Below are 25,172 nucleotides of genomic sequence, written 5' to 3' on the forward strand. Positions count from 1 at the left end.
TTTTTACCGGGTAAAAAATGATACAACTGAATAAGTGCATCTTTTAAGGATAATCATAGAGTACGATACAATTGGAAAGATTCCGTTGACACCCTCTGCCCCAGTTCAAGTTCTTTCTTTATTTTTTGTAAACTAGATGCCAAGCTCCAGGAGCCATCAGATCCCCTCTGACGCTCGTATTGTGCCCTGCAGCCATTGGTTGTGATGAAGGAAATGCGCGTGAAATCACGCGCCGCGGCAAGCTCGGGAAAGCACGTCACACGTTGTTTGAGGGCCCTCCGCTCACCCGGCCGCACTCACCGAGGAAAAACAATCAAAGCTGTGTTTGCTGCTGGCTTTACAGATCACGTTTTCATCAAAACTCTTTTGAGATGCTTCACCTGGGGAGGGCCGGGAAAGTACAGCGGTCATGCATGGCACCGCGCGGGCATGGAATGTCGCGTATTGTGGCCGGGCAAAATGTGAAAACCGTCCAGGCTCCACGCTTCCAGGTTAGTCATTTTAAACAGACTCATTTCTTAAGACGACAAAAAAGGTGCAGTCGCCAGTCAACACGTGCGGCGGTGACCCTTCCCAATCTTGCTTCTATTTGAGCAATACACTCGAAGACTGAGCAAATGGAGTTGTGGACGACTTTAAACTGATGGATGCTCGTTGCGACAGGTGTAGATCGAGTACGACTCCGGAACGGCAACGAACGCGCAACACTGGTAGCCGCTAGCCGCGGTCGCGCCGCAGGCCACCCATTTATTCAATTCAAGTCAAACGTGAACGTCGCTGACTAATACGCTTTGCTGTGGCAACCGTGGGGAACGAACACTTGTTGAAGCGCTGGTCTGCAGACCGTTCTGCAGCACAGAAAGAAAAAAAAAAAAAGGAAAAAAAGTGGGGCTTGCAGAGCCAAGGTGCTCCGGTTTCAGGGGAGCAGTGTTGTGATGACATCAGGCAAGTGTAATGCAGGTTGTCATGAGGGCAGCATGCTCGCCTCGCAGAAATGTTTCTCTGGCACGGCCTCCTCAACTCCCGGCAGACGGCAAAGCGCTTAACCCCATTACAGATCCAAAAGCCGGGGAACATTGGCCAAAGCGGGAGAATTGTTTTCAAGAGGGTCCGTCGATAAGCACCTCTCGGAGCTCCGCTCTTTTGTTCTCCGCTCGTGTTCATCCGCTCAAAGCTTCAACTTTGGGTTTTCGACCCATAGGCGTCATTTCTACGCTCCTGGACCAGGGGTTCAAAAACTCATTTGGTGCTTAAGGTTTCCTTAAGGGGCCACGTGACTGATGCTAGAACAACAAACGGATGGAAAACTACTACTACTACTACAAAAATTCAAACGTGATTAAAAGTGACGACAATTTACAGCCTCGGTACAGATTTTAGCGTAGCAAGCGACATGAGCTGCAAAGTAGACAATTTGCCTTGGTGGGCCACATCAGGCGCAACCAAAGCCCCGGTTTGCACTTTTGACACCTGCGTCCAAAAGGAAGCGCTTAGCAACACAAGCCTGGCAATTTATCTTGAATGTAAAACCAAACCAAAATAGCTGCGGGCTCACCTCGCTTCCAGTTGACTGAGCGTCTTTCGTTGCTGCCCAGAGGGGAATGAGCAAGACCGACGCCTTCCAATTTGGACACAATGTAATAAGGCTTCTGACGGCCCGCTGATCATGGCGAAAGCTAGACTAGTACGACAGCGCGCACTTAAAGCGAGGAGGAAATTGCCGTGCTTCATTGGTGCGGTCAGTGACATGAATAGAAGGTGTTTTATTGACGGAAGCAAGTAGCAAGCGGTGGCGATGATGTCAAGCGCGTCATGCCGTCCGTGCGTCGCACTTTCGGTCGCGTTGTTTGAATGTGGAGGGTAACTTTCTCCGCCCGAGCCATGTACACGGGTCATTCCCGATGTCTCCAAAATCGGAACCCGATTGACCTTAACCCGAATATCGACTGCATGTAAACGTAGTCGGTGTGTCCGATGCAAACGTGAAGTCCGCGAGCTTTGCCGCCTACAAGAATTCCCCGTCCAATTTGAGAAAAGAGGGTCTAGGTAAAGCTAAATGATTAGCCTTCCGTTAGCTTGGCCCTGGTTAATGACGTTAGTTTAGCAGAACATGCTGTGTTAGCGTGGCAGAGCGTTTGGGTTTGCTCTCAGGAAGACCTTGACATTTTGAAGTGTGAGAACCCCAAAAAACAATCCAGCCAGTTTAAAGGGTGTTCAGTGACGGCGTTTCAATTCGAATAGCCTTCAAATCGTATGACCTGAGACGGAAACGTTTGGTAAAAGTACTTTTTACTTAGTACAGTTCAGAGCCTGTACTTTTTTACTTTTACTTGAGTAATTAATTGAACGAGTACTTTTGCCAAAGTCATTTTTTTTTCTACAAATAATTGTACTTTCCCCTTTGGTCTGTCCTCAGCATTATCCCATTGATGATTCTTGGCACCTTCCTGTGTGGAATTTGCCTTCTCCTTGAGCTTGTCTGGATATTCTGCCCATATAGCCTGGCTACCTCCCATCCCACATTCCAACAATATGCACGATGCTAGCTTCACGGAAGACTCCAAGTCAGGTGTCTTTTACATCACGGCCCGCATCGTAGTTATTGTTTTGCTCCGAGGTCCCTTATGACTGTAAAAGCCAAGTTGCCCCGAGATGCAACTTGAATTTGTTCCGTGACCGTGCTTGCCAATCAAAACTCTCAAATCAGATTTTCCCATTGAAATGAATAGAAAGGTCACTAATCTGTTCCAGGCTCCCCAAAAAGCTCATCCAAGCTCATGTTGTTTAATCGGGAAAATAGCACCCTTTAATACTGCGCTTGATTAAACAGATAAGATGGAATATACAGGGGACGACCCCCGCTATTTGCTGGGCAGAGGGACTGGGCCACCTAAAAATCCACCTAAAATTGATGGCCATTGAAATGCATTGGGGGGAGAAAAAAAAAAGATTAAACCCTAAAAGTTCTTCCGAAAACACTGATAAACATTCAGTATGTGTTTTCCAAAAAAAGCAAGAAGGAAAATGGGCTAAAATAACAACCCCCCCCCACCCCCCCCACCCCCCCCACACACACACACACACAAAATCCCGCCCAAATTAAAAGCTCACCCTAAGGTGATATAATGAGGACAAGAAAATGGATGGATGGAAATGTTTCCCCTTCTGCTAATGACTTGATCTTGATCTGCATTGAAGCTAAAAAGATGAAGAAAAACATTGCAAATAGTTGAGGATCATTTCCAAAATGTTGTGGTGTCATTTTGGGGCATGGCGAGGCGGCCACAAAGCACTTCGTTTGTTGCAAGAGTAACAATAAACACAGTGGTTCCCAAATAACAATTCAAGGAATTGCTTCTTTTTTCGGGTCCCATGCCTTGGAGCAGCCGCACCTCATTTCATGGTTTGTTGCCTTTGAAGACTTTTGGGGTTTTCATATCAAAATGTGTGGCAAAGCATGTGGTGCAGATTGTGTCATTGAGCCTCCGTCATGAAAACGCCTACTTTGACTCTTTCAAAGCAAGTCCCCGCGGATGTCCCGGCCAGCAAAGAGTCAAACGCTTGCAGTATGAAACATAAGGTGATAAAAGATAGAACTCAACAGTTGCTCGGTGAACTCCCACATGGCCGAGATGGATATTTTATGCTATTCTTTCTCCTCCCCCCCCCCCGCCCCATATACCAAAGCCACCTTCATTCACACACTCTCCCTTCCATTGTTTTGCTCTTACACTTCATCTGTTTTCCACAACGTGGGGAGTCATTAGTCACATTCGGCCCATCACAGCTGAGGAAGACGGCGGAGGCCTCAAACGCAACCGGCCCCATAGCAAATAGCACGCCGCTGACGTATATGCAATCTCTGTATACGTGGAGCTGAGACGCAGCCGGGTGAGGGTATGTGTGTGTGTGTGTGTGTGTGTGTGTGTGTGTGCGCGCGCGCATGTGCGTGGGTGTTTGCGCGGGTGTGTGTGTGTGTGCGTGCGTGTCGGGGCAAGCCTCATTAAGGGTGAAGGGAGTTGGCTGACTGGTTGCACTGGTTGCACTGGCAGGGCAGAGATGACGCTTGATTGACGGCAATGGCCTGTTTAGGGTTCTCTTCATGTACTGCAGGTTGGTGGACAGGAAAGCAGATGGGGAAAAAAAAAACGGAGCCACTCAGCATCGCTGTCGATACGCGCGCCGACCACAACTTTAGGCACCGCAGTACGATGACAAAATCCGATTGAAAAGCTGGATCAAAAAAATGTGGGACTGGTGGTAATCACTCAGTGGAAGAAAACAGGGTATGAAGGAGAAGGAAATGCAAGTCACAGAAAAAAACAACAACTTTCAAATGAGTCAGACCATGAAATGTGATGGATGTATTTTGGATTCACAAATCCAGACGGAGTGTAAGCATCGCTCCCTCCAAGTCATAGCAAATCGTTGCGGCCACCTGCTTCGGCCTCAAAGACGAATTGACCATTCCGGCCAAAAAAACCAACAAAAAACAGTACAATGTGGAGTGAAAACATGTGACAACATTTTATTTGTTGATTCATTTTTAATTGGAGCTGTCAGGCAACCCACTGGACCAGCCACCATCAAATGGCTTTTCTGTCTTTACCTTTTCCCTTTGGCTTTTTTTGTAATTGATGGAAGAGCAAAAGAATATCCAGTGGACGTTAATGCGAGGCCAGGGTGTCGAAAACAAGTGAGACAATAAAAGCGTTTATTTGGAGATCGAATCACCAAACTCGGTGTCTCTTGTTTTGTAGGCAGAAGTGCGGATGGCTCGCTATAGGAAGAAGTAGGCAGATAACTTAAGACTTACTGTCAAGTGAAAATGATGAACATGTTACATTTCTAAGTTTGACACACCACACCTCTGCCAAATTTGAGTGGTAACATGAAATCGCCACGTAGCTAAAATGGGGCTGGAGAATCATGAAAACTCAAGTTCTTGTCCCCGCTCTCAAATGCTGCGGGTGTGTCCGCTGAAAACGGACGCTACTGTGCACGACATCGTTCTTATGCCTGCGCATCCCTTGTAAATATCAAATATGTCCACCTACGGCCTCCGTGGGCTGGACTATATCCCGCCGGGTGGCCACGGGCGCTAGCCGCCAGCTAGCTTTAAGAGCTGACAGGCCTCGGGGGGCTCCTCTTGGCCGGCAGCCGACGGGCAGCGGGCTCATCGGCGGCCTCACTTGGCCGCTGGGAATTCAAATAAGCAGCCTCAGCTGTGCTGTAAACTGTGGCATCCAGGCAAGATGCATTTTTGGCCTGTTCACGCATGTATCATGTGTTTAGAAACGCATTTGTGAAGTCACAGGGTGAGCCACAATGCAACAGGTGACCACGCGGGAAGTCGGCCCGCCGCCCCGTGTGCTTGAACTCCAAGGGCCCGCTGTGAGAGTCGGGCCCATGAAGATCAAGTGGCCGGCGGTCTGTTGCCACATCAAGCCCCGCCCCCTCCCCTTGCCGCACAATCCACTGGCCATCCGCCCCCAATTTCGGCTCCGCAGCAAGGATCCATGCTAACTTTTGCACCGGGAGCACCCTTTTTGGGGAAGGTGTAAAGTTGTCTTACTAAGACACGCCGTTGTTGCTCCCGCTCGGTGTGTATTTCCGAACGCACTAAAAGATCGGCAGACGGCAGGAGGAGGAGGAGACTGGCTCGACTAGTGAAAAAGAAGATGGTGACTTTCAACCACATTTTAAACAGCCACACTGCAGAAGGAGCATTACAAACATGCACTAGTGAAGCCGGATGATTTTTTTATTTTTATTTGACCAGCGCACTGAAAAGTTGCGCCTTGAAACAAGTGACCCCTTTTACAAGATTTTCGAGATATGAGCCATTGTGCGGAGGATTTTTTTGCTTCGACCTTGACCAGCGACAATGTGAGATACGAGCACGTATGGCGGCAGTCAACGCAACGCAACGCAACGCAACTCAGCACTTAGGCAGGTCGCGAACAATTCTTGGGGAAAAAAGTTAACATTTACTCTAAACGTAACATAAACAAAAGGATAATTACATGTGTATTGCACCAAACTGCGAAACCTTTGCTTAATGCTAATACACGCCATTGATGGGCTAACGACGAGATCTGTGCCGCAGCGTTATAAGCTGTTAAGCAACGGAAATTTGAACACAACTAGCACAACAGCACACATGGACATAACAATACTCACGGACCTATGTTCTTTATCCTCTGTGAAGAATGACTCATATTACTGCCGCTTACTGAGGAACAATTTGTACCCCATGACTGTATTATACGGCCCCCAGGTGGCCAAGGCACACACACCGGAAGTAGCAGCACTAAATCCATTGAAGTTCAGCCAAAAAAATCTCACAAACGGTTTAATTCTTTACATTTAATCATGTCACGATTGTGTGTTTCTATGAAGTAAATATCTAAATGATATAGAGTGCTATTTTCTTGAAAAAAAAAAAAAACGTACAAAAAATGTTTTTGGGGTGCGACTGAAACGGGTTAATTGCATTTGGATTCATTTCAACGGTCAGCGGTGATTTGGAGACGTCTTTTGAGTTCCACGCATGGAATTCAACTGGCCTCTCAAGTCACCACAATAGTAGCCTACTGTCGCCTTGAAGTGAGGAAAAGCTCAGATCGGCACTCAAGACTTTGTTTTGCTTTTTACCTTGTGATGCTGCAAAGGTCTTAATTCCAATCGAAATGAAGATCAAGTAGAATGCCAAATTTGCTCGTTATTTGGTTTGCAGCCAGGGTTAGGGTCATTTTTTCATAGTAACCCGATTGAGAGAAGCACAAATGTCACAATTACGTTTGAACAAGCTGTCTGCCAGAGCCTTGCATTCGTCTGAGGTACGCACGCGCGCGCACGCACGCACGCACGCACGCACGCACGCACGCATTTTTTTCAGCGTCCAGTCTGCACGTGTGTTTTCGTCCCAGTCGTTGGAAAGCCTACAAGGAGCTTCTGCCCCCTAGTGACAAAATGCAAATACAGCACTTTGCAAAGGCCAACTTGTGTGAAAACACGACTGGCAAGGTGCGGCTCTGTGTGTGACCTACACCTTATTACCTTTGCTGCTGTAACACTGAACATTTCCCCATTGTGGGATCAATAAAGGCCTTCTTATTCTTATTCTCCAAACGGACATGTGGGCCAGCCGCCAGCTCATTCGTACGTGAGGTAAAAAAATCTCTCTCTTTTTCTAAATGTGTACGCAGAGTAGTTTATTCTAATAGGATAATTCACTCTCACTTTAATGATTTATACTACGGTATGTATATTACATGTATGTCAAATTATTTATATTGCCAATATTTTCATTTTATTATTCACATGAAATCATTTGGCCAATTAGTTCATCACATAAATTAAAAAAAACACAAAATATTACACTTGATCAGCGCGTGTCCCTCGGTGTATGAAGACTGCACATGCTTTGAAGCAGCTTAAAAAAAATACAATTCCACGTAAAGCATTCTTTATTGATCATTGTATGTTATAGAGTCCAATCATGCAAAATGAAAGTCCACATTCACGACAGACCGAAACCTTGTCACGATGTTTTGTAGAGGATGACGTACAAGATAGTAGCAGACTTTGGAAGCGTAGAGTTGTGTCTCAAAGTTACAGCACAGCAGGAAGTCTTTCATTGCACAGCGTGATCAGTTGAAAGTTCCAAACCATTGGCTTCTCCTTCGCTCCATGCAGCAAATAACTAGACGTCACTAGGCTAGCATATAACGTTTTGCCGAACACGGGTCCAACAGCCCGCCGTTTGTGAAGTAAATTGCTTAACCTGGTGCCGACAGAGTTGCGCCTGCTGATTTTTGACAACCGCATGGCTCCAGCTAGCGCTCGTTTTGATATTGGCTGCAGCATCTCGGGACACGAGCCCGTTGCTTAGCCGTAAAAACCTTGCCTTATCCCATTCAATTGAACAGCGTGGCGCCAGGAACGAGGCTTAGCGAAAGAGCAACGGGAGAGCGTACCGCTTGGCTTGGGCAACGTGACTGGGAACGGGCTGATATCAGTTGGCGTCAAATCAGCAGTCGTCATGACAAAAACACTCTTGGGAAAAATGGCTGGGGTGAGTGAGGTCAAAAATGAGAACAATACGAAGACGGTCGTGAAGAGCGCCGTTCGACGTTTACATCTCGGCTGTGTGTTGTCCTTTGCTCTGGATGATTCGCATGATGGACTGAACTACTTCGGATGTGGTTCCCTGGCCGCCGATGTCCGCCGTGTGCAACTGAACGGGAACACGACATAAAACAAACAAAAAAAGCCCAATACGGTCGCGTTAAAAGGGCAGCGCAGCGAAGGGCAAGGCATGTGGCGGGAAGCAGGACTCACCCGGGTTTCATTCATGGTTGTGAGTACTGCATTCCGGATCAGAGTTGCGTAATCATAAAGCCTAGGAAAAAAAAAAAAAAGAAGACATACCGGTACCGTGTGCGCAAAGAGTCGCACGGCGCGTGGAGACGTACTTAAGGTGGTCGAGCATCATGCAGCTGGCGAGCAGCAGGGCGGTGGGGTTGGCGATGTTCCTGTTTGCGATGCTCTTGCCCGTGTTCCTCGTGGCCTGGCAGGGAAGGAGAGAGCTCATCATCAGCTGAGCTTGCAAACACCTTGCACTTTTTTGCAAAGGGGAGCGTCCTCGCACCGTTTCAAAAACGGCGTAGTCGCGGCCGTAATTGGCTCCGGGCACCAGGCCGGGCCCTCCCACCAGGCCGGCGCACACGTTGCTCACCACGTTGCCGTAAAGGTTGGGCATCACCATCACGTCAAACTGCTGAGGCTTGGACACCAGCTGAACACACACACACACACACACACACACACAGTGACGTGCGCGATGGGCGCTCACACCCTCCACCCGGCCGGGCCAGTCACACAATCTCTGATTTGATACTCAGCTTCTTATTTTTCCAATTGGATTGGAAGCAACGAGCCATCCAGAATTGTCACTTCTTCACTCGGGAGTCCGTTATGGGTCGAGGCGCGGCGCCGCGTCCTTTCATTATTCGGACACTCCGCACGCTTCCTGATATTCTTCTTCTTGATATTTGTGGCGGGCGAGCGTCCCTTTTTTAGCCTGGCTTCCGTGAGACTGTCTCTTTAGTTTTGACTACAACTACATTCTCAAGTCTTTTAGTTTACGTGGCCTTTTTACACACCTCTCTGGTTGTTGTCCTTATTAAGACTAAGCCTTCAACTTAACTGTGCTTTCAAGCATTCAACTTTTATTAATATTGCCGATGTTTTCTCACAGCAAATTGCTTAATTTGCCTTCCTTTTGACGCCTACGTTTTGTGTCGAACGAGTTGTGTCGGGAAATGTCCGCGGGCGATTGGGTGGGCCGGTTTGTCACGCCATGCTTTTTGGGGGGGGGATTAAGCACTTTGTGCTACATGCTAATATGTGCAAAACGCTATCTTGAATAAAGTCTGGTTCTGCGACTGATAGATTTTCCGCATGAATTTGAGCTGACGGTCAGGAGTGGGATGCGGCAGTACGGCAAACCAGCGGGGAGCGCGTCCGTCTCACGGTTCTGAGCTCGCACGCCTGCGAGTAATGGCAACCTTCTGGACCCGCCGGGCTATGCGGCCGGACCGCTCGTTTCATGATGTGGAACATTGGCAATGTTACTTTATTCAGGATTGTCTGGACAAAGGCGTTGTGACAATAGCCGCATGTTTCTACCAAGGCTCTCCCGAATTTGGACTGGAATGGCTCATTGTTGCTGTGGGAGTTTATGCAAGTGAATGCTGGGAAAACCACAGTTTGGACAATCGCATAGCTTTCTCATGAAAGATTTGATTGAAATCAAGAAACGTGATTTGAAAAAGATGAGATGTGAATTCCCGGCCATAGTGGCCCGGCGGCGGCCGGGCGCAAGCGTTTTCCCCGTGCGTGCTGTCACCTGCATGGTGGTGTTGTCCACAATCATGCTGTCGAACGTGATGTCGGGGTAGCCCGAGGCCACCTCTCGGCAACACTGCAGGAACAAGCCGTCGCCCAGCTTCCTGTCGGCGCCCAACTAACAACAATTAGCCACACAATAGGGTGCCGCACAAGAGGGGTGCACAGCACTCACTCAATTAACTCACTCACTCACTCACTCACTCACTCAATGAACTCACTCACGCAGACACTCACTCGCTCGCTCGCTCACTCACTCACATGATGTTGGCCTTGTGGACAGCCGTGACCCTGCGTCGGCCCTTGTCCCTGGCCAGCCGGAAGGCGTATTCCGCAATTCGGAGGGAATTGTTCCGGGTGATGATTTTAAGAGACTCCACAACACCGGAGACGCTCTGGAAGAGGTCAGAGCGCCACCGAGGGGGGTTAAATGAAGTGGATTTGCGGCACATTAGCGCGGGAGTGGGCGATGGGCCCGGTTGACTTGGCTGCTCCAAAAATGTGTTTTCCATAACTAGAAATAATGCATCTTTGTTGCTCGACCCAGGCACAAAAGTAACCCGGCTTTGGCGAGCTTTTCTTCTTCTCCTTTGCCCAGTTGAATATTTGTCGACTTCGTCTCGGTTATGAATTCATTCATTGTGACCGGAGGACGGGTGGTCAAACGGAGAGCGCGAGACCAGATTGCCAGAACGCGGGGCCCCACCCACCTCGTGCTCCAGACTGCTGTACTCGCCCTCGGTGTTCTCCCGGATGATCATGATGTCGATGTTCTTGTGGCGGGTCTGGACGCCTGGGAGGGACTGGCAGTGCATCACATTTGCATACAGGTCCAAACTCGTACTGGTGACGACACGTGAGGGAAATGATTCAACGACTAACATGTGGGCGGGAACATGATAGGTCAAGAATGGTTCAAACGTACCGAAGGAGATTATTCCCGGATTTGACGGACGCAGGCATGTCATGTTTGGTTTCTATGTTGCCTGTCAGGAGAATTAAGGACACGGTCCATATTCAACTCCATTATAACACATATGATCTGTCGACATACGTTGCTTGTGTTCAAATCTCAAAGGCTGCGCTTTTCGTTAGCCTGTCTATGCCGCTTTGCATTGTTTGTCAGCATCCAGCTACGTGGACTTTCCAAAAGGAAAGCCAGGTGCTTGCTGTTGTGAAAAACGCAACGCGTCATTTGTCTTTGTTGTTTTCGTGGGATTTCAACTGGGATGACAGTAGACCTCGAGTGCTCTTTTGGGGGAAGAACGGATGAATGCATTGTCCCTTGAAAAGCCAAACGTGTGAAACGTGAAGACGAGGGAGAAAGTGACTTTCACCTTTGAGGGCCACGCCGTTCCGGCGAATGGCGGTGATGGCGTTGTTGATGTCATCTTCGGTCTCCAAGGCAGAATTGACTTGCACCACCTCAAAGTCCACCGGCACGCAGCTGAACCTACGCGCAAGACGCAGGCTGAAGCCAATAAGCAGGACTGAAGCCAATAAGCAGGACTGAATTTGTTGCTGTCGTCTGACCAACCTGAACACTTCCCTGACGTGACTAAACAGCTCTGGACCGATTCCATCGCCGGGGATGAGAGTGACGGTATGTCTGCCGCCATACTTTGCTGGAGGAGGCTGGGACAAATGAGACGCAAACACTGTTCGAGTACGATGCTGTCTATTTGAAGACTCCGCCAATCATTTTCACTTCAACGCTCAACGTTCGTCATTTGACTTTGGTTTGTTTAGTTGCCGTAAGTAAATGTCCTCCTCCGTGGGTGGGTTTTTTTTTTTTGTCTCTCAAATTGCTAGCATGCAGACAAATCTGACCAAGAGCCATCATTTCTAGTCAAAATGTTTACAAAGTTGTTCAAAATAAAAGACAATGTGCAATAAATCTGATTTTACTTGACTTTCATTTTATTTCAAGAGCCAATCATTTCTCAAAATAACGATGACCTTTAGATTGGTACTTTCCAGAGATGGGCACTTGACCCTTCTTTGCCCGCCCGCCCGCCCGTCCATTAGAGGGACGGACGAAAACCCACTTCCGTCCTTGCTTAGTCCATTCTTTTCCAAAAAAAACTTCTCGTCCTCCGTCCGTCCGTCCACAAAATGTCCGGGAAGGAGGGTCGGACCGTTCCGTCCCTGTTACGGAATGCCGTCTCTGGTAGTTTCACTAATTCGAAGTGTGATGCATTGTAGTGCGTGGTGTGTATCCATGTCACATACTTACAATGTTATCTCCCTTTGGATGCAGACAGACAGGCAGCAAGAAAAGCAGATGGAACGTTAGAAAAACAGATCCAACTTATGACAAATAAGATATTATATTTTAGGACGTTCAAGTTAAAAGCTAAAACAGATTCACACACGTTTCACAATTGACATGACATTTTCATCAGTGTGACCAGATTAGGGGCAAGAAAATGCCTTTGTGACATGTCGGCTAGATGACTGTAATGCACTTGATTTTGGAGTCGGACAGTCCTCCCTCAAGCGTCTCTAGTTGGTCCAGAATGCTGTTGCTCGCCTCCAAACTGGAGCTCGGAAGAGAGAGCATGTAACACCAATTTTGGCCTCCCTTCACTGGCATTTCATTTGAAGATGCTTCTATGTGACAAGTTTACAAGTCTTGAAATGGCCTCGCCACGGCATACCTCTCCGAGCACGTCCACTCCACAAACCACTTCTCCTAACCCTATGTTTTAATGTCATTCTTTTGTGTTTTCATTGACTGCTTCCACTGTCTTTGTTGTTGTATTATTGCTATTTTGTTCACGTAAAGTGCTTTGTTACAGCTGCAGCTGTTATGAAATGCGCTTTATAAATAAAGGTCTATTGTGTTGTATTGTATTGTATTGTATTGTACTGTACATGTATTCACACTGACAAAGTTAAGACACTCACCGTCAGCAACGTCTTATTCCTGTGACTTGTGACAGTTGTTCCAAAGACCTGAAGGATTGCAATTCACATAAAATTCCGTCAGCGTTTGACAGTTGGGAAAAATCTTGGAGATTATTAATGGTTTATACGTATTTGACCTTGTGCCACGATAATGATCATACAACAAGTTCTACATAGATCCACGCACAGTCGTCCGGACAATCTGAAAGGAGCATTTATCGTCTTACTTTGAACGTGTTTCCAGCAATTCCAGCCCGAAAAGGTTGGATTATTTTGGACATCGAGAGCACTGCACAGGGAGCAGCCATCTTGGTTAGGACGCGCTAGCGAGGAGCGCACACCAGAAGAGGGTGGATTTCTTTCTTTCTTTCTTTATTTATTTATTTTTTCAATAGATCAAAAATACTTCCGAATAAGTTCCTTTTTATTTATTTATTTATTACTTGTTGAATGAAACCTAAGATTGTCCAGTTGGGCCTGTTGTGATTTAATGTCTTAAAAAAACATAGTGTACTGTAAAAGATTGCTGATGGATTGCGGAAATCCTGAAGGGTGTTGCTGATCAACCACGTGACTGTTTGCGCAGACTCGGTGCAGACTGGAGACGAGGAAATATTTCCGGAAGACAATTGACATCATTTCTTATTAATCGGCTGCGTTTTCCACCATCCGTTTTTTGACGAAAACCAAGTAAAGCGCGCGTGTGTTCGTGTAAATCGCAAAAGGTTCCAGGAGCCCCCGTTACCCACGACGCAAGCCCCGATGAGGAAACTGCGAAAAAAGTAGTTCAACTTCTCCGCTAGCGACTCTTCGAGTTCCCCCATTCCAGCTGGTACGCGACGGCAACGAAAAACGCAACACTTGACTGAAGCGGGGACACGGCGGGTAAACACGAGTGACATGCGTATATAATGTTGTACAATTAATTAGGTTTAGGTTGCCTTGTGTTCTCAATGTTTGAAGTTTCAATCAAAGGCTGTCGCCAAAGTCGCGACCCACGTTTTCTCCTATGTGAAAATAACGACGATATATATATTGTTCTAAAATAGCATTTGAAGCCATACACATGTTCCAAGTGCCTTTCACATCACCTCATTAAGAACTTTAGGATTAAAATGATAACAATTGCACAAAATACAGACCCAAAATGTCGCTTATATTGGCACTGATTTTTCCTTTTTCGGAAAGTGCTGCTTCAGTAATGCGTCTTCTTGATTTAAGAATTGAGGGATGCAAACAGCAGTCTGAATTGTATGTAAGAAAAAGTGGCATTTGTTATACAATGCAATACAACCGTATTTAAATAGCACATTTCGCAACAGCTACAGCTGTAACAAGGGACTTTACATACACCAACAAAATGGCAATGACAAATGGAAGCAAAATTGAACAAAAAACATTATCTACAATAGACACCGGAAAACAGCAGAAAAGTGTCAGTCTCACGCCGAATCAAAAACCAAAGAATGGAAATGCGTCTTCCAACGGGTTTTCAAAATGGACAGAGGGGGGGGGGGCTTGCCAAACATTCAATGGAAGGTCATTCCAAAGGGAAGGACCAGCGACAGAAAAGGCCCAGCGACAGAAAAGGCCCAGCGACAGAAAAGGCCCAGCGACAGAAAAGGCCCCGCTTAGTCCCCGGCACCTTGAGCAGCGCCCGGTGCCCGGTCCGCAGACCTGTGGCTCCGGCAAGGCGCGGAGGTACGCCGGGGCCAGGCCATTGCAAGACTTGTCAACAAATAGGAAGGAGCCTCTTCAAACGAACCCTGAAATGCACTGGGAGCCAGTGAAGGGAGGCCAGAATCGGTGTTATGCGCTCCATCTCCCGAGCTCCGCTTAGTAGGCGGGCAGTTGCATTTTGGACCAACTGGAGACGTTTGAGGGGGGACTGGCTGACTCCAAAATAAAGCGCATTGCGGTCATCTAGCCGAGATGTCACAAAGGCATGGGTGACTGTTTCGAAGTGCTGATGGGAAAGGAGGGGCTTTACCTTAGCCGGCTGTCTAAGGCGAAAGAAGCCGGACCGAACAACAGCGCCGATTTGCTGGTCCGATTCAAGATCCCTGTCCCATTTAAAAGCCAAGTTTGAGGCTGTCGGCTTTACGTATGAAGCCGCAGGGGGCCCAGGTCAACAAGGTGGGCGGGATGTAGAAGAGCAACTGGGACCCAGCACCAGAACTTCTGCTTTCTTTTCGTTGAAATGTAAGAAATGTAGTGACATGCAGGCTTTGATGTCCGCCAGGCAGGACAAAAGTGGTCCTAAGAAGCAAGAAACGCATGAACAATAATCAGAAATGTCTTCATTGTCATTGTAAACAGTTTCGTTTCTGCTATTGAAATGAATTTGAGTTAGCACTAGAAGCATGTCGCTAGCCAGGAGGTCACAGGCCGACCTGACCTTTTTACTGTTTACAGAGGAGCCCAGAGCATTTGTCTCTTACCTATGCTTTAATGTGTTCCGCGTGGCAAGTGTTTCTGGATAATATCAAAAAATGTTTGTTCAATTATTTGAAAAGAAGGACTAATATTAGAGAGGAGCTGAGACCAGCTCCATGTACGGCTCGCTCGCAGGTGACAAAGGCGTGCACACCAGAAAGGACCTCTCGATTTAAGAGCCTCACGTTGCATGTCACGATAAATAGACAACGGTCATCGGAAAAGCTCTGTGTAAAAACAACACAAAACAACCATCTGCTTGTTTTTTTCCGCCAGCCCAGCCCAGCCCAGCCCAGCTCGACGAGAGAGCACATCATGAGATTAACAGGCAAGTTTGGATTTTTCCCCACTTTGGGCCCGGTGGCACCATCAATTGTATTTTGTCCTGAGCGGTCTGTTCCATTTGTCACACAGGGCCCGTGCGAGCTGTGGCTGCGCTGCTCTTTTTGGGACTCACGTGGCTGCTGGCGAGCACATTGTTTGGAGGGGAAAGTGCTGCTTCTTTTGTGCGCCATTTCCTCAATAGTAAGGGGCGCCCGCCGCAATAGCAGCGATCAGCTCAGAAACACTTCATGACAACAGTTTATCGAGTCGATATTGACTTTTTTGTGGGAAAGTTTGCGTATCTTGCAAACCAAAGTCTGTCCCGCACAATATGAGATTAAGCAAGGCAAATTTGGTCAGAACTGCACTGCGTCATATTGAGAGGATGTTGACATTGTGGAAGGCGACGACATTAGAAACCCGAGTTAGAATTCTGCAATGCACCTACACTAGGTGCACCGCTGCTAACTACTACCACAAGCATATTTCTAGCTGAATTTCTGACAGCATTATCATCTTTGTTAAGACAACATTTCTGCGATAGTAGTTTATGCCAGGGGAGGCCTGACATAAAGGGTCAAGATTGACACGTTTATGAGCCGCCAAACAGAGTGGCGTGGAAGCCTCAAAATGATATCAGCGTTCAAACAGAGAATATTTGGCACATGCACACACATGCTAAAATCTAGTATGCCTAATACCAGAGCTGGGCATTTTACTCAAATTCCCCGGTCCGTTTCTGGCCCTCCTGCGGCCGGGGCACCCCTCCGCCGTCCGTCTTTATCCAGCCGGACCGAATGGTAATTGCCTGTAACCCGCTCCGCCGATCATTTTAAACAGGCTTCCGTTAGCGGCTCCGCCTGCCAACTTCGACCACCTTCCACTAGCACCCCTCACCCCACTTCCAGTAGCAAACAACCGCATTAGGTGAGCCCATCAAGCGGTGCATTTTTGTATTGTCTTGAGCTTCTCAAAAATAAAGCTCTTGTGACAAATAAGGCAAAAAATATACAACTAAAACTGCACTGGTTAAAAACAGCTTTTGGAATAATTTGTAGTAAAGTTCACAAACAGTAAAAGGTTCATGAGAAGTTTATGCGATTTACCCAAAAATAACTGCTCTTTTTTTTTTTTTTTGAATTAAGAATCGGAATCGAGAATCGTTAGGAAACGGAATTGAATCAAAGAACTGGCATCGGAACCGGAATCGTCCAAATTCAAACGATGTCCGACCCTAGCTGCGGCCAACGGGAAGCGGAAGACTCGCCGCGAAAATAGACGATGGACGATTACATAGATGGAAAAAATGGGCTTCCGACTATGCTTAGTCCCTTTTATTTGTTGAAGTTTCCTGTCTATCGCCTACAAAATGAATGTCCGCCATAGAGGTACCGGCAGAATGCCCAGCTCTGCCTAATACAGATTCCGGTGTTGCGTGGCCATAATAATGGAACGATTCTGTTTTTCATGTAAGTGTGATTTTTTTTTTTTTCCTCTCTCTCTCTCTTCCAGGTGCAAGTCAGGAACCAACTCCTGGTACGGATGCAATACTAGTTTGTATATGCTCTTACTCTTGGTAATAATAATAATGAGTATAGTTGCTGCCCTGTGAAAAGCACTTATGTGCATTTTATTTTTCCCTTTTTTAGTATTTTTACGGGAATGGTGTTTCCGTGTTACAGACATCGCATTAATGTGAAAAAAAAAAAAAAATCCCAAATTTGACATAGGTTTTTCACAGGACAGTGACGATAGACTTTATTTGTATTGCGATGATCTCAAATTGCTGCAGAGAAGATATTTAAAAGGTAAATAAAAGTGGATAGAATCAAAAGATGAAGTAATTCAAAGAGAAGCCAAAATGATGTTTAGTAGACTCCTTTTGTCAAAGGCAAAGTATCGATTTCTTTCTTTCTTTCTTTCTTTATTGAGCATTTGTAGTCTGTGGGGCCCAGAGGTGGCGAGGGAGTGTTCTCTTGCCGATCACACGCGCTGGAGTAACGTTGTGATATTTTTGTTTCCTTTTTGAAGCCGAAGTGCGTCCACGGAGGTATAAATGCGGCCTGTCGGCGGCGTGCCCCCCCAAACATCTGGCTTTCCGCCTGGTATCTGGAGCTGCCAACGTCATTGGGCCCAAAATCTGTCTGGAAGATAAGATGTGAGATTTGGTGCTGATTGTTTCCCGCGCGTTGCCTGCCATCTCACTCGGACTTCATTTGTTTCACGCTATTGCCGCTCCTCCGTGCTGTCTCGCTTAGGGAGCTGAAAGCACATCCGCCTTCTTTTCTTCCTTCCTTCCTTTGCGTTCCTTTGTATGCCGCTCTTTTATCTCCTCTGTAGCAGCTGCATTTCCCCCCCCCCCCCCCCCCGACTGTAATCTTGTCCGGATTGGTAAGGCTCGAACGGCAAGTATTTTGCTTTAACCGAGCCGTCTCACTGACTCGCAGGTTATTAAGCAGTGTGAAAAACAACGTTGGCAGAGGACTAAACATTGCGTTGGTGAATGGTACGATGAACCGAGTGTTTTCTGACTATATTGCGCACCCGGCGGTCATTTTCATGCGCACTCTTTGGCTTCCTTTCAGGGGTGACAGGCGAACCTTTGGAAGCAAAGACCTTTGACATGTGGGCAGGAGGTAATCAAAAAACATTGACATTGTCAAGTATACAGTGGTAAGTTCAAGTTGAAGTTCCGCCACAATCAGTTCCATGATGACAATGGAGGACTAAACTCTTTGCGTCATGAAACCTTCATTTCCTCTACAGGCGACATCATTAATGGGAGTACAAGCATAAGCAGAGGAGATCACATCTTAATCTGTTAAAATGATAAAACATTGAAAAAAGCGCGCTATCTACCAGTCTTGCACATTTTTGCCGAAAGCTTCGCTCTTTCACCCGCAGGTACGAATGAAATTATACATGTGGTTAAGTCTTGTTGTAAAACATCATTAAAGTGACCCGTACATTTATAAGAAATGATCAATTTGGTTTAGGGACCTTTGTGAGGATAAGCGCTATCGATAATGGACGGGTGGACGGATGGACGGACGGATGGTTAAGTATTGTACATGCTCGGCCCTGCTCACTTAAAACCCGGAAATGTATTTTTAGCGTTAGTCGAAGTAGGAGCCATCCACCTGACCGCTGGCCATCACATCGGGCTCTCATGACACTGAAACGCTCACTCACTCTCCAACTTGACGGAATATTTGAACACAAACATTGACGGCCGGAATATTTGATCCCAAACATTGGTCAAAGTCCAAATTGTTCAGCTCTTGGGCTGTTCCATCTTCAAGTTGCCACTGTAAATGTCGTATCAGGTGCAAAGAGCTCTGAAAGACCAATTCATAGTTTGTGTGATGTTTGCCCTCAGATGTTTCTGACCTATTGAAATATCTGCGGCCGCTCCACGAGGGAACGCTGGTGTTTGTGGCCTCCTTTGACGATCCGGCTACAAAGTAACAAGCCTTTGCACTCTTACTTCACCAGGGCTCGTTTAACATGCATATTCAATTGCACTTGCCAATGGTTATAATTGCGTTTGGACTTCTCTTTGTCCATCCTTTTTTGTCACCCTCTTTTGTAGTACGCTGCGGGGTACCCCGGGGATCTGTTTGGAGTCCCCGTTCATTTTTTTAAAAGTACATTGATCTATGTTGGTTAAGAATATAATGGATAATGAAGACAATCATTTTAAAAGAACTGCTCGTCAACACCGACGAGCTACGTTCACGTCGCCGATTCCCGCTTCGTCCTGCATCTCGCCGCAGCCTCATTCTAAAGCCCAAAGTTAAGTAAAATACTTTCTTCCCCAACACTTTTTTCATCGACAGGCTGAATGCAGAGTCTCGGCGACTGTTTGAGGAGCTCGGGAGCACCGCCGTCAAGGAATTAGCTTTTCGGGACAGCTGGGTGTTTGTTGGTGCCAAAGGCATCGAGAACAAGAGTCCTTTTGAGCAGGTGCTGCTGTGTTAACACTCGCATCAGACAGACGTATACACGCACGCTGTATACAAGCATATCGTATCGCAGCACCTCATCGCAACAAATGTTACCTCGATGCTCTTCTCGATCAGCCAATCGGTCATTTCTTAGTCGTCCGACTTTTGGCGCTGCCCCCTTAATGGCCTTTTCATTTCGTGACGCTGCCGCACGGAACGAAAAGGATGACTGATCATGGATTCCATTATTCAGTCAAAGTTAGCCACCCAAGAGTCATTGGTCGCACGGTAGTGCAGGCCACGCCAAGCGCTCGTCGATCGTTGCCTTTCACAACGGAGACATGGGGTTTAAGTATTGCCTGTGGATGTGACTTAAATTGCGGTTTGAGCACTGCACTGAGACCGTTGACCTCGCGGTGCCTTTTAATGCACTGCGACATGATGAAGTAAATCGTAAACAAATAGCGGTGTTGAAATGATACAAATGGTAAATGTCAATCACGAGTTGATTATTTAACGGCCAATGTAATGCGCGCGTGTATGTATTGATAGTGGTTGCCTTTATTTGTCCGAAAAATGACCGCATCACGGGTAGCATCAGCAGTGTGGATGCGAGCACTCGCTGCGTGGTCAGCAGTGAGAAGTTCCTCTCTGCGTGTCGCTGACGTCAGCTCCCTTTGGTTTGTCTTTCCCGTTAGCGGATGAAGAACAGCAAGAGCAGCAACAAATACGAAGGATGGCCAGAGTCACTGGAAATGGATGGCTGTATTCCCTTACGGCCGGCCGTGGAAGTTTAATTCAGTCCTTTGCGGTGAACGCTTCCATTCCGGGCGACCATCCGACTGATTGAAGCAAAGAGGCTACGGGATCCGCACCCTCTTTAAGTCGCACCGACAGGTCTTGAAATTAGGAATTCATTGTGCAAGTCCTTCGGAAAGTCTGTGTCTGAGTGTGTGTCTGTGTCTGAGTGTGTGTCTGCGTGTTTCTGTGTGTGTGGGTGGGCGGGCGGGCGGGTGTAAGCTTGTAAAAGGGAAACTTGAGAGGTGACAGATGTAACAATGGAGCTGGAGTCGGGCTTCCTATAAAGAAAGCGATGTCTCGTCCCTGCCCAAAAAGTCAAACGCGCTCCATTAAGTTGCACCGCATTCTCAAGTTCTCCAAATGCTTTTTAGTGTTTTTATGAAGGGTAAACCTTTGCAGTTCTGCCTGAAGTTGAAATGTAAACGCCGTATTTTATATTCAAGTCCAAATAGCTCTATTAATGCTGTGACAAATATTTCTGTGAAATTGTATGCATAAAAGTAGGAGCCGTTTGTTACCTTAACAGCGTGTTTACCGACATCGCTTGCCAATTTAGTTACTTGTTTCACTTTGGTCGATCTATTTATCTAAATGCCAAACGCAGAAGCTTTGCCATCTACGTTCAATGTCAGACTGCTCAAGGTTTTGATCATATCCAATGCTGGTTGATATTTGTCCACTGAGTGCTTGTTGGAATTTGTTTGCTGAATGTGAGTGGGTTTTTTTCCCCCCTAAATATTTGACATGTTGGAACTATGTAAATGCATGAAAGTAGAATTATGAATTATCTCGTGGTGACAATTTTATACAAAGCGTTACTTCTAAATAAAATCATTCATGTCTCTTGTCCAGAGTTGTTTTTTTATTATACCCCAAAATGCATTTATTCAATTAAAACATGAAATACTATCAAACATTAGAATGAAGGGAAATATCTCATGTATGTCATTTAAGACAGTTACTTTCAACGGTTATTTCGCTATCCCCTGAGGCCTGTTCGGCTTTCAATGTCGGACGTGACGGTGGTACTTGGAAGCTCCCGGATTTCACATACTAGGATTATTTTTTAGATGGTCCCTGCTGTCAGAAGTGGGAGAACCGCGGTCGGCTTGTTCTTGCTCTCCACCAGAGGGCGACAAGAGTGCGGGTTATTTGGCTCACGATGCGCCGAGCATTTTGATGTATTTATTTTTGCTCATGAACATAGTGATCTTGCATACGAAATGAAGCGGTTGTACGGCATAAACGTGGCCAATCATTAACAGCACACAAAGCGTTTGCTTGTCCAATTGGACAGACCCAATTAAAACATATCGTGCAGTGCCAGATCTAACGTGCTTTGGTCCAGCAGTCGTATTCGAGTAGTAGTGGGGGGCGGGGGGGGGCGACATTTCTTCTTCCCTGTCAATGGTTTAAATCGCAAACAATTTATAACCACGAAAGGCATTTAATGTTGCAAGCATGATCGGGTGGAGTTGACAATAATATAAAAGGAATTGTTTAGGTGGGGTAGATATCAGAGGCGGTTGTGTGCAATGTGAACGCATTTCATTCGACTGCCATTAATGTTTGCAAATACGACAACCTGTTCTAAATTCATCATTTCTTCAGGAAACCATGGAAGAAAAAGTAGCTTTCTTCTGCCTTTGCAGAAAGGCTTTCGGGACATATTTTAATGTTGGTGTATTTTATGCAGCGTTTATTTGCCCTTGCGTTTGCATTCAAATATCTGTGACTAGTACAGGCTTGAAAGACCGGAGGACCGAAAAGGTAATCACGTGGACGCAGCGCGCTCGATGATTGGTCACGAGCGTGTGGCGCTTGGCTGATGAAGATGATGGTAGTGGCGATGACGATGACGATGATGATGATGATGATGACGATGAAGGTGATGAGGAGGGTGAGCCCTGTGGCAAGTGTACACGGGTGAGGAGCAGCTGCAGCGGCAGCAGCAGCAGCACTACTACTCCGTTGAGTTGACACCAGAAGCCGCCACGTCCGTCCAAGGCCCGCCGCAGTCGACTTGTCAACAAGAAGAATGTTATCATGTGCACCTAACAAGATTGTTTGGCCTGCTAGCCAAGTCGTGCATGGCCGCTCGCGAGCGGCGGACGGGGACAGTCGTCGGGCGGCGGCGGCGGCGGCGGCGGCGGCGGCGGCGTCGGCGACGGCGACTGGCATCGTGTGAGGGACGCGAAGGAGGCCGAATACAACCTGCGGGACCTGCGGCTAGAGGAGAACCGGAGCGCCGTCGTACCCCACCGGCGGCGGAGCTCCACAGACAACCGGGCTGTCACCGAGGGTCAGGCGGCTACTCTGGGGCATTTTCAACCCTTCAACAACCGCAGTCAAATTATACAACAGCCGGACTTTTTTTTCCTTCTGCTTTTGTAAACGTCTTTTTCCAAATAGATTTGTTAGTGTCAATATCGAGCCGTACAAAGGAAAAGCGTTCATTGACGCTGAATTGGCTCGGTGTTATTCATTAATTTTTTGTTCTTGAAAGAAATCCATCGGCGGCGACCTGACAGACACAATGTGGCATTCGGGTGAGTGAAGTTTATTCATTGAATTGAATTGTTGATGTCGGAATGTTGTCAGCCTCCAGTTGAGGCACGTGACCATGTCTCGCTTCTAATGGCTGCTTTGCATTATTGACTTACTTGTGTTGTGTCCAATCACGCGCCCGCCTTGACGTGAACTATAGCACCACATTATTATTGCGTGTTTGGGTTGATTTTGAACATTGATGCTGACAGCAGCCTGACCTACAGTATGAAGGCAGACGCGTATAGCCCGGCGGCTGCATTTCGGGCATCATCGGGGGTCGCCGACCTTTCTGAAACTCAGCTGCTTAGACGCTGATTCTTCCTGCAGCACTTCATTTGATTAACTTTCATGTTATTTTAACAAACACCGTATAGTGCCATAATGTGTGTTCAATGTTGCCCACTCTTCATCCATTGCAGCCTGATCATCCTGGAAGGGGGATTCCCCCCATCTGTGGTCCCTTCTCAAGGTTCCTCATTTTTCCTCAGATGTTTTTTTTTTTAGTTTTTCTTTGCCCTCCTGGGGGTTAAGATCAGGGGATGTCGTGTATATGCCGTCGGCATGCGAAGCCCTTTGAGACTTTCCTGCGATTAAGGTCGATATAAATACATTTGACTTGACTTGACTTGATTAGTGCAAAAGGCAAACGCACTTCTGAATTGGCAAATTTGCTCAAGTGACCTTTCACTTTGTTATTATGAACTCCATGGGAACTCTCTGTACCTTTTGTTTTTGATTGAAATTAAAACCAAGATAAGGTAAATGTGAACATTTCCATTATTTTTGAAATGTTGGAAAACTTGGAATACTATGAATAGTATGAATAGCTATTGAAGTTTTCATTTAACTTTATAAGACAAACTAATGAACTCGGGATGTCCCTGAAATTTTTGTTAGAATTTTACAACTAAGATTAATGAAGAAAAAAATATCCCTTACAGATTAATTGGCCAATCAAAATATATGCAGTATATTTCCCCTCCCAATGCATTGTGTCATGTCATGTGTGCCGCCCTGGCCCCTTATTCACTGCAAATAGTGGGGTCAACTGTAAATACTGTATATGGTTAAAAACAAATGAGCCCCCTTTTTGGTTCCCAGAATGCATTGAGTGGCGCAATGCATTTAATTAATGAAATTACAAGGACATTAATCTTGTCATTCTATACTGTATGTGTGTTTGGTTACCAGTAGTTGAATGTGTGTCTTTGTCTTATTTCACATGTTTATGTTTGATTTATGTTGCACAATGTTTGTATTTTATCTATTTTTTATTTTCTTAAACAAAATGACTTTAGGTTGTGTGTAAAGTAGTGACATCCAGGTCAATTCCTTGCACAGCTTCCTTACATTGCTAACCCAAGCATTGCTTGTAAAAATGTGCTTTGTTTTGAATGACAGGTCCATAGAATCATTTTATCACCAAATTTCATCATATACGAGTATATTTAAGGATACAAGGTTGTGGCCTAGATTTCTGTGTAGTAGGTGTTACTTTTGTACAACTGCTGTAAATGCTTAGATTGCATAAATTGTGGCCGATGTTTGAAGGGTCATAATCGGCCGACTTGATCGGTCGGGCCCTACTCATTATTAATTCATCGATGTGAAAACACCGATCGTGTTAATGACGTCTCAATAAAATAGTTATCAAGGGAGGATAAACATCAATATGTAACACACTTTCTGTAAATCAATGTAAGAGTTCATCTTCTCAAATTGTCCAGCAAGGAAACGAAAGGTAATATTGATGTATTGTGGGAAATCACAATGTCCCAGCACTGGTGAGCTCTTTTTAGAACAGGCTCGCGGGTTACTCATGTGGCCCTTGCACGCCGCAGACTATAAATAAGTTGCTTTCATTGCTTCGGACTTGCGGGGATTTTTCCCGAAATACACTTTTGGTTTTTCGTATTTTTCCTCCTGTATTGACGCGCGCGTATTGCATCGGACGTCCACGGCGAGGGCGAGCGGGCGCTCACTCGACTGAAAAAGGCCGACAGCTGCTGAGCCACTCCGGTCAACTCTGATCTCAGCCGGCCGGCTCAGTCATCCATAAAGTTCCAGCCAGCCTTTTGCAGGCGTAAAAAAAAAAAAAAAAAAAGAAGAAAAAAAGAAAAGGATGCTTTGCCACGTAACCAGCACGTAATTTCCATTCAACAGTCTCATTAAGGAGATGTTGTGAATTTCTCACCTGGACTCTGCTCCAGGATGGTTGTGGCGGCGATGAAAGACAAGAAACAAACGGGCTTAGATAACACATACTGTCGCTGTTTGTGTGTCTCCCCG

General features: G+C 46.4%; 3 protein-coding genes across 3 annotated transcripts in view; 2 read left to right on the top strand and 1 right to left on the bottom strand.

Annotated features, from left to right (window-relative positions):
- Window positions 1-7,454: 7,454 nt before the first annotated feature.
- idh3g (isocitrate dehydrogenase (NAD(+)) 3 non-catalytic subunit gamma) lies at window positions 7,455-13,376 on the bottom strand. Its single transcript, XM_086042066.1, has 13 exons — window positions 13,053-13,376; window positions 12,826-12,873; window positions 12,152-12,163; window positions 11,453-11,550; window positions 11,253-11,368; window positions 10,841-10,901; window positions 10,626-10,758; window positions 10,177-10,310; window positions 9,917-10,019; window positions 8,657-8,803; window positions 8,481-8,575; window positions 8,347-8,407; window positions 7,455-8,242 (listed from the first exon to the last, which is right to left on the bottom strand). Exons 1-13 carry the CDS (start codon window positions 13,131-13,133, stop codon window positions 8,141-8,143), a joined length of 1,191 nt encoding a protein of 396 aa, XP_085898192.1. The 5' UTR covers window positions 13,134-13,376; the 3' UTR covers window positions 7,455-8,140.
- Window positions 13,369-21,182, top strand: fam3a (FAM3 metabolism regulating signaling molecule A). The gene is made up of 10 exons (XM_086042082.1): window positions 13,369-13,657; window positions 15,538-15,589; window positions 15,676-15,786; window positions 17,098-17,121; window positions 17,617-17,743; window positions 18,033-18,091; window positions 18,171-18,221; window positions 18,965-19,049; window positions 19,425-19,551; window positions 20,231-21,182. Exons 2-10 carry the CDS (start codon window positions 15,577-15,579, stop codon window positions 20,327-20,329), a joined length of 696 nt encoding a protein of 231 aa, XP_085898208.1. The 5' UTR covers window positions 13,369-13,657; window positions 15,538-15,576; the 3' UTR covers window positions 20,330-21,182.
- A 1,001-nt stretch (window positions 21,183-22,183) lies between these two features.
- The window catches only part of LOC147154145 (serine/threonine-protein kinase WNK3-like), a 44,799-nt gene continuing 41,810 nt past the window's right edge, over window positions 22,184-25,172 (top strand). The window contains exon 1 of the mRNA XM_086042094.1: window positions 22,184-22,882. The gene's annotated coding sequence lies outside the window, so the exon portion shown is untranslated. The remainder of the gene's footprint in view (window positions 22,883-25,172) is intronic.

This window comes from Filicampus tigris, chromosome 1 (genome assembly GCF_054856515.1).
Source record: "Filicampus tigris isolate MCC_2025a chromosome 1, RoL_Ftig_1.0, whole genome shotgun sequence".
NCBI lineage: Eukaryota > Metazoa > Chordata > Actinopteri > Syngnathiformes > Syngnathidae > Filicampus > Filicampus tigris.

Bases quoted from the DNA above. Each gene is read 5' to 3' on its own strand.
- idh3g (XM_086042066.1), bottom strand. From the start codon at position 13,133: ATGGCTGCTCCCTGTGCAGTGCTCTCGATGTCCAAAATAATCCAACCT. The intron at 11,369-11,452 runs GTTGGTCAGACG...TCTTGCGCGTAG, and splicing joins CACGTCAGGGAAGTGTTCAG to GTTCAGCTGCGTGCCGGTGG. The intron at 8,243-8,346 runs GTGAGTCCTGCT...GTTCCCGTTCAG, and splicing joins CAACCATGAATGAAACCCGG to TTGCACACGGCGGACATCGG.
- fam3a (XM_086042082.1), top strand. The intron at 15,787-17,097 runs GTAAGGGGCGCC...TCTCTCTTCCAG, and splicing joins TGTGCGCCATTTCCTCAATA to GTGCAAGTCAGGAACCAACT. The intron at 18,222-18,964 runs GTAATCAAAAAA...GTTTGCCCTCAG, and splicing joins CTTTGACATGTGGGCAGGAG to ATGTTTCTGACCTATTGAAA.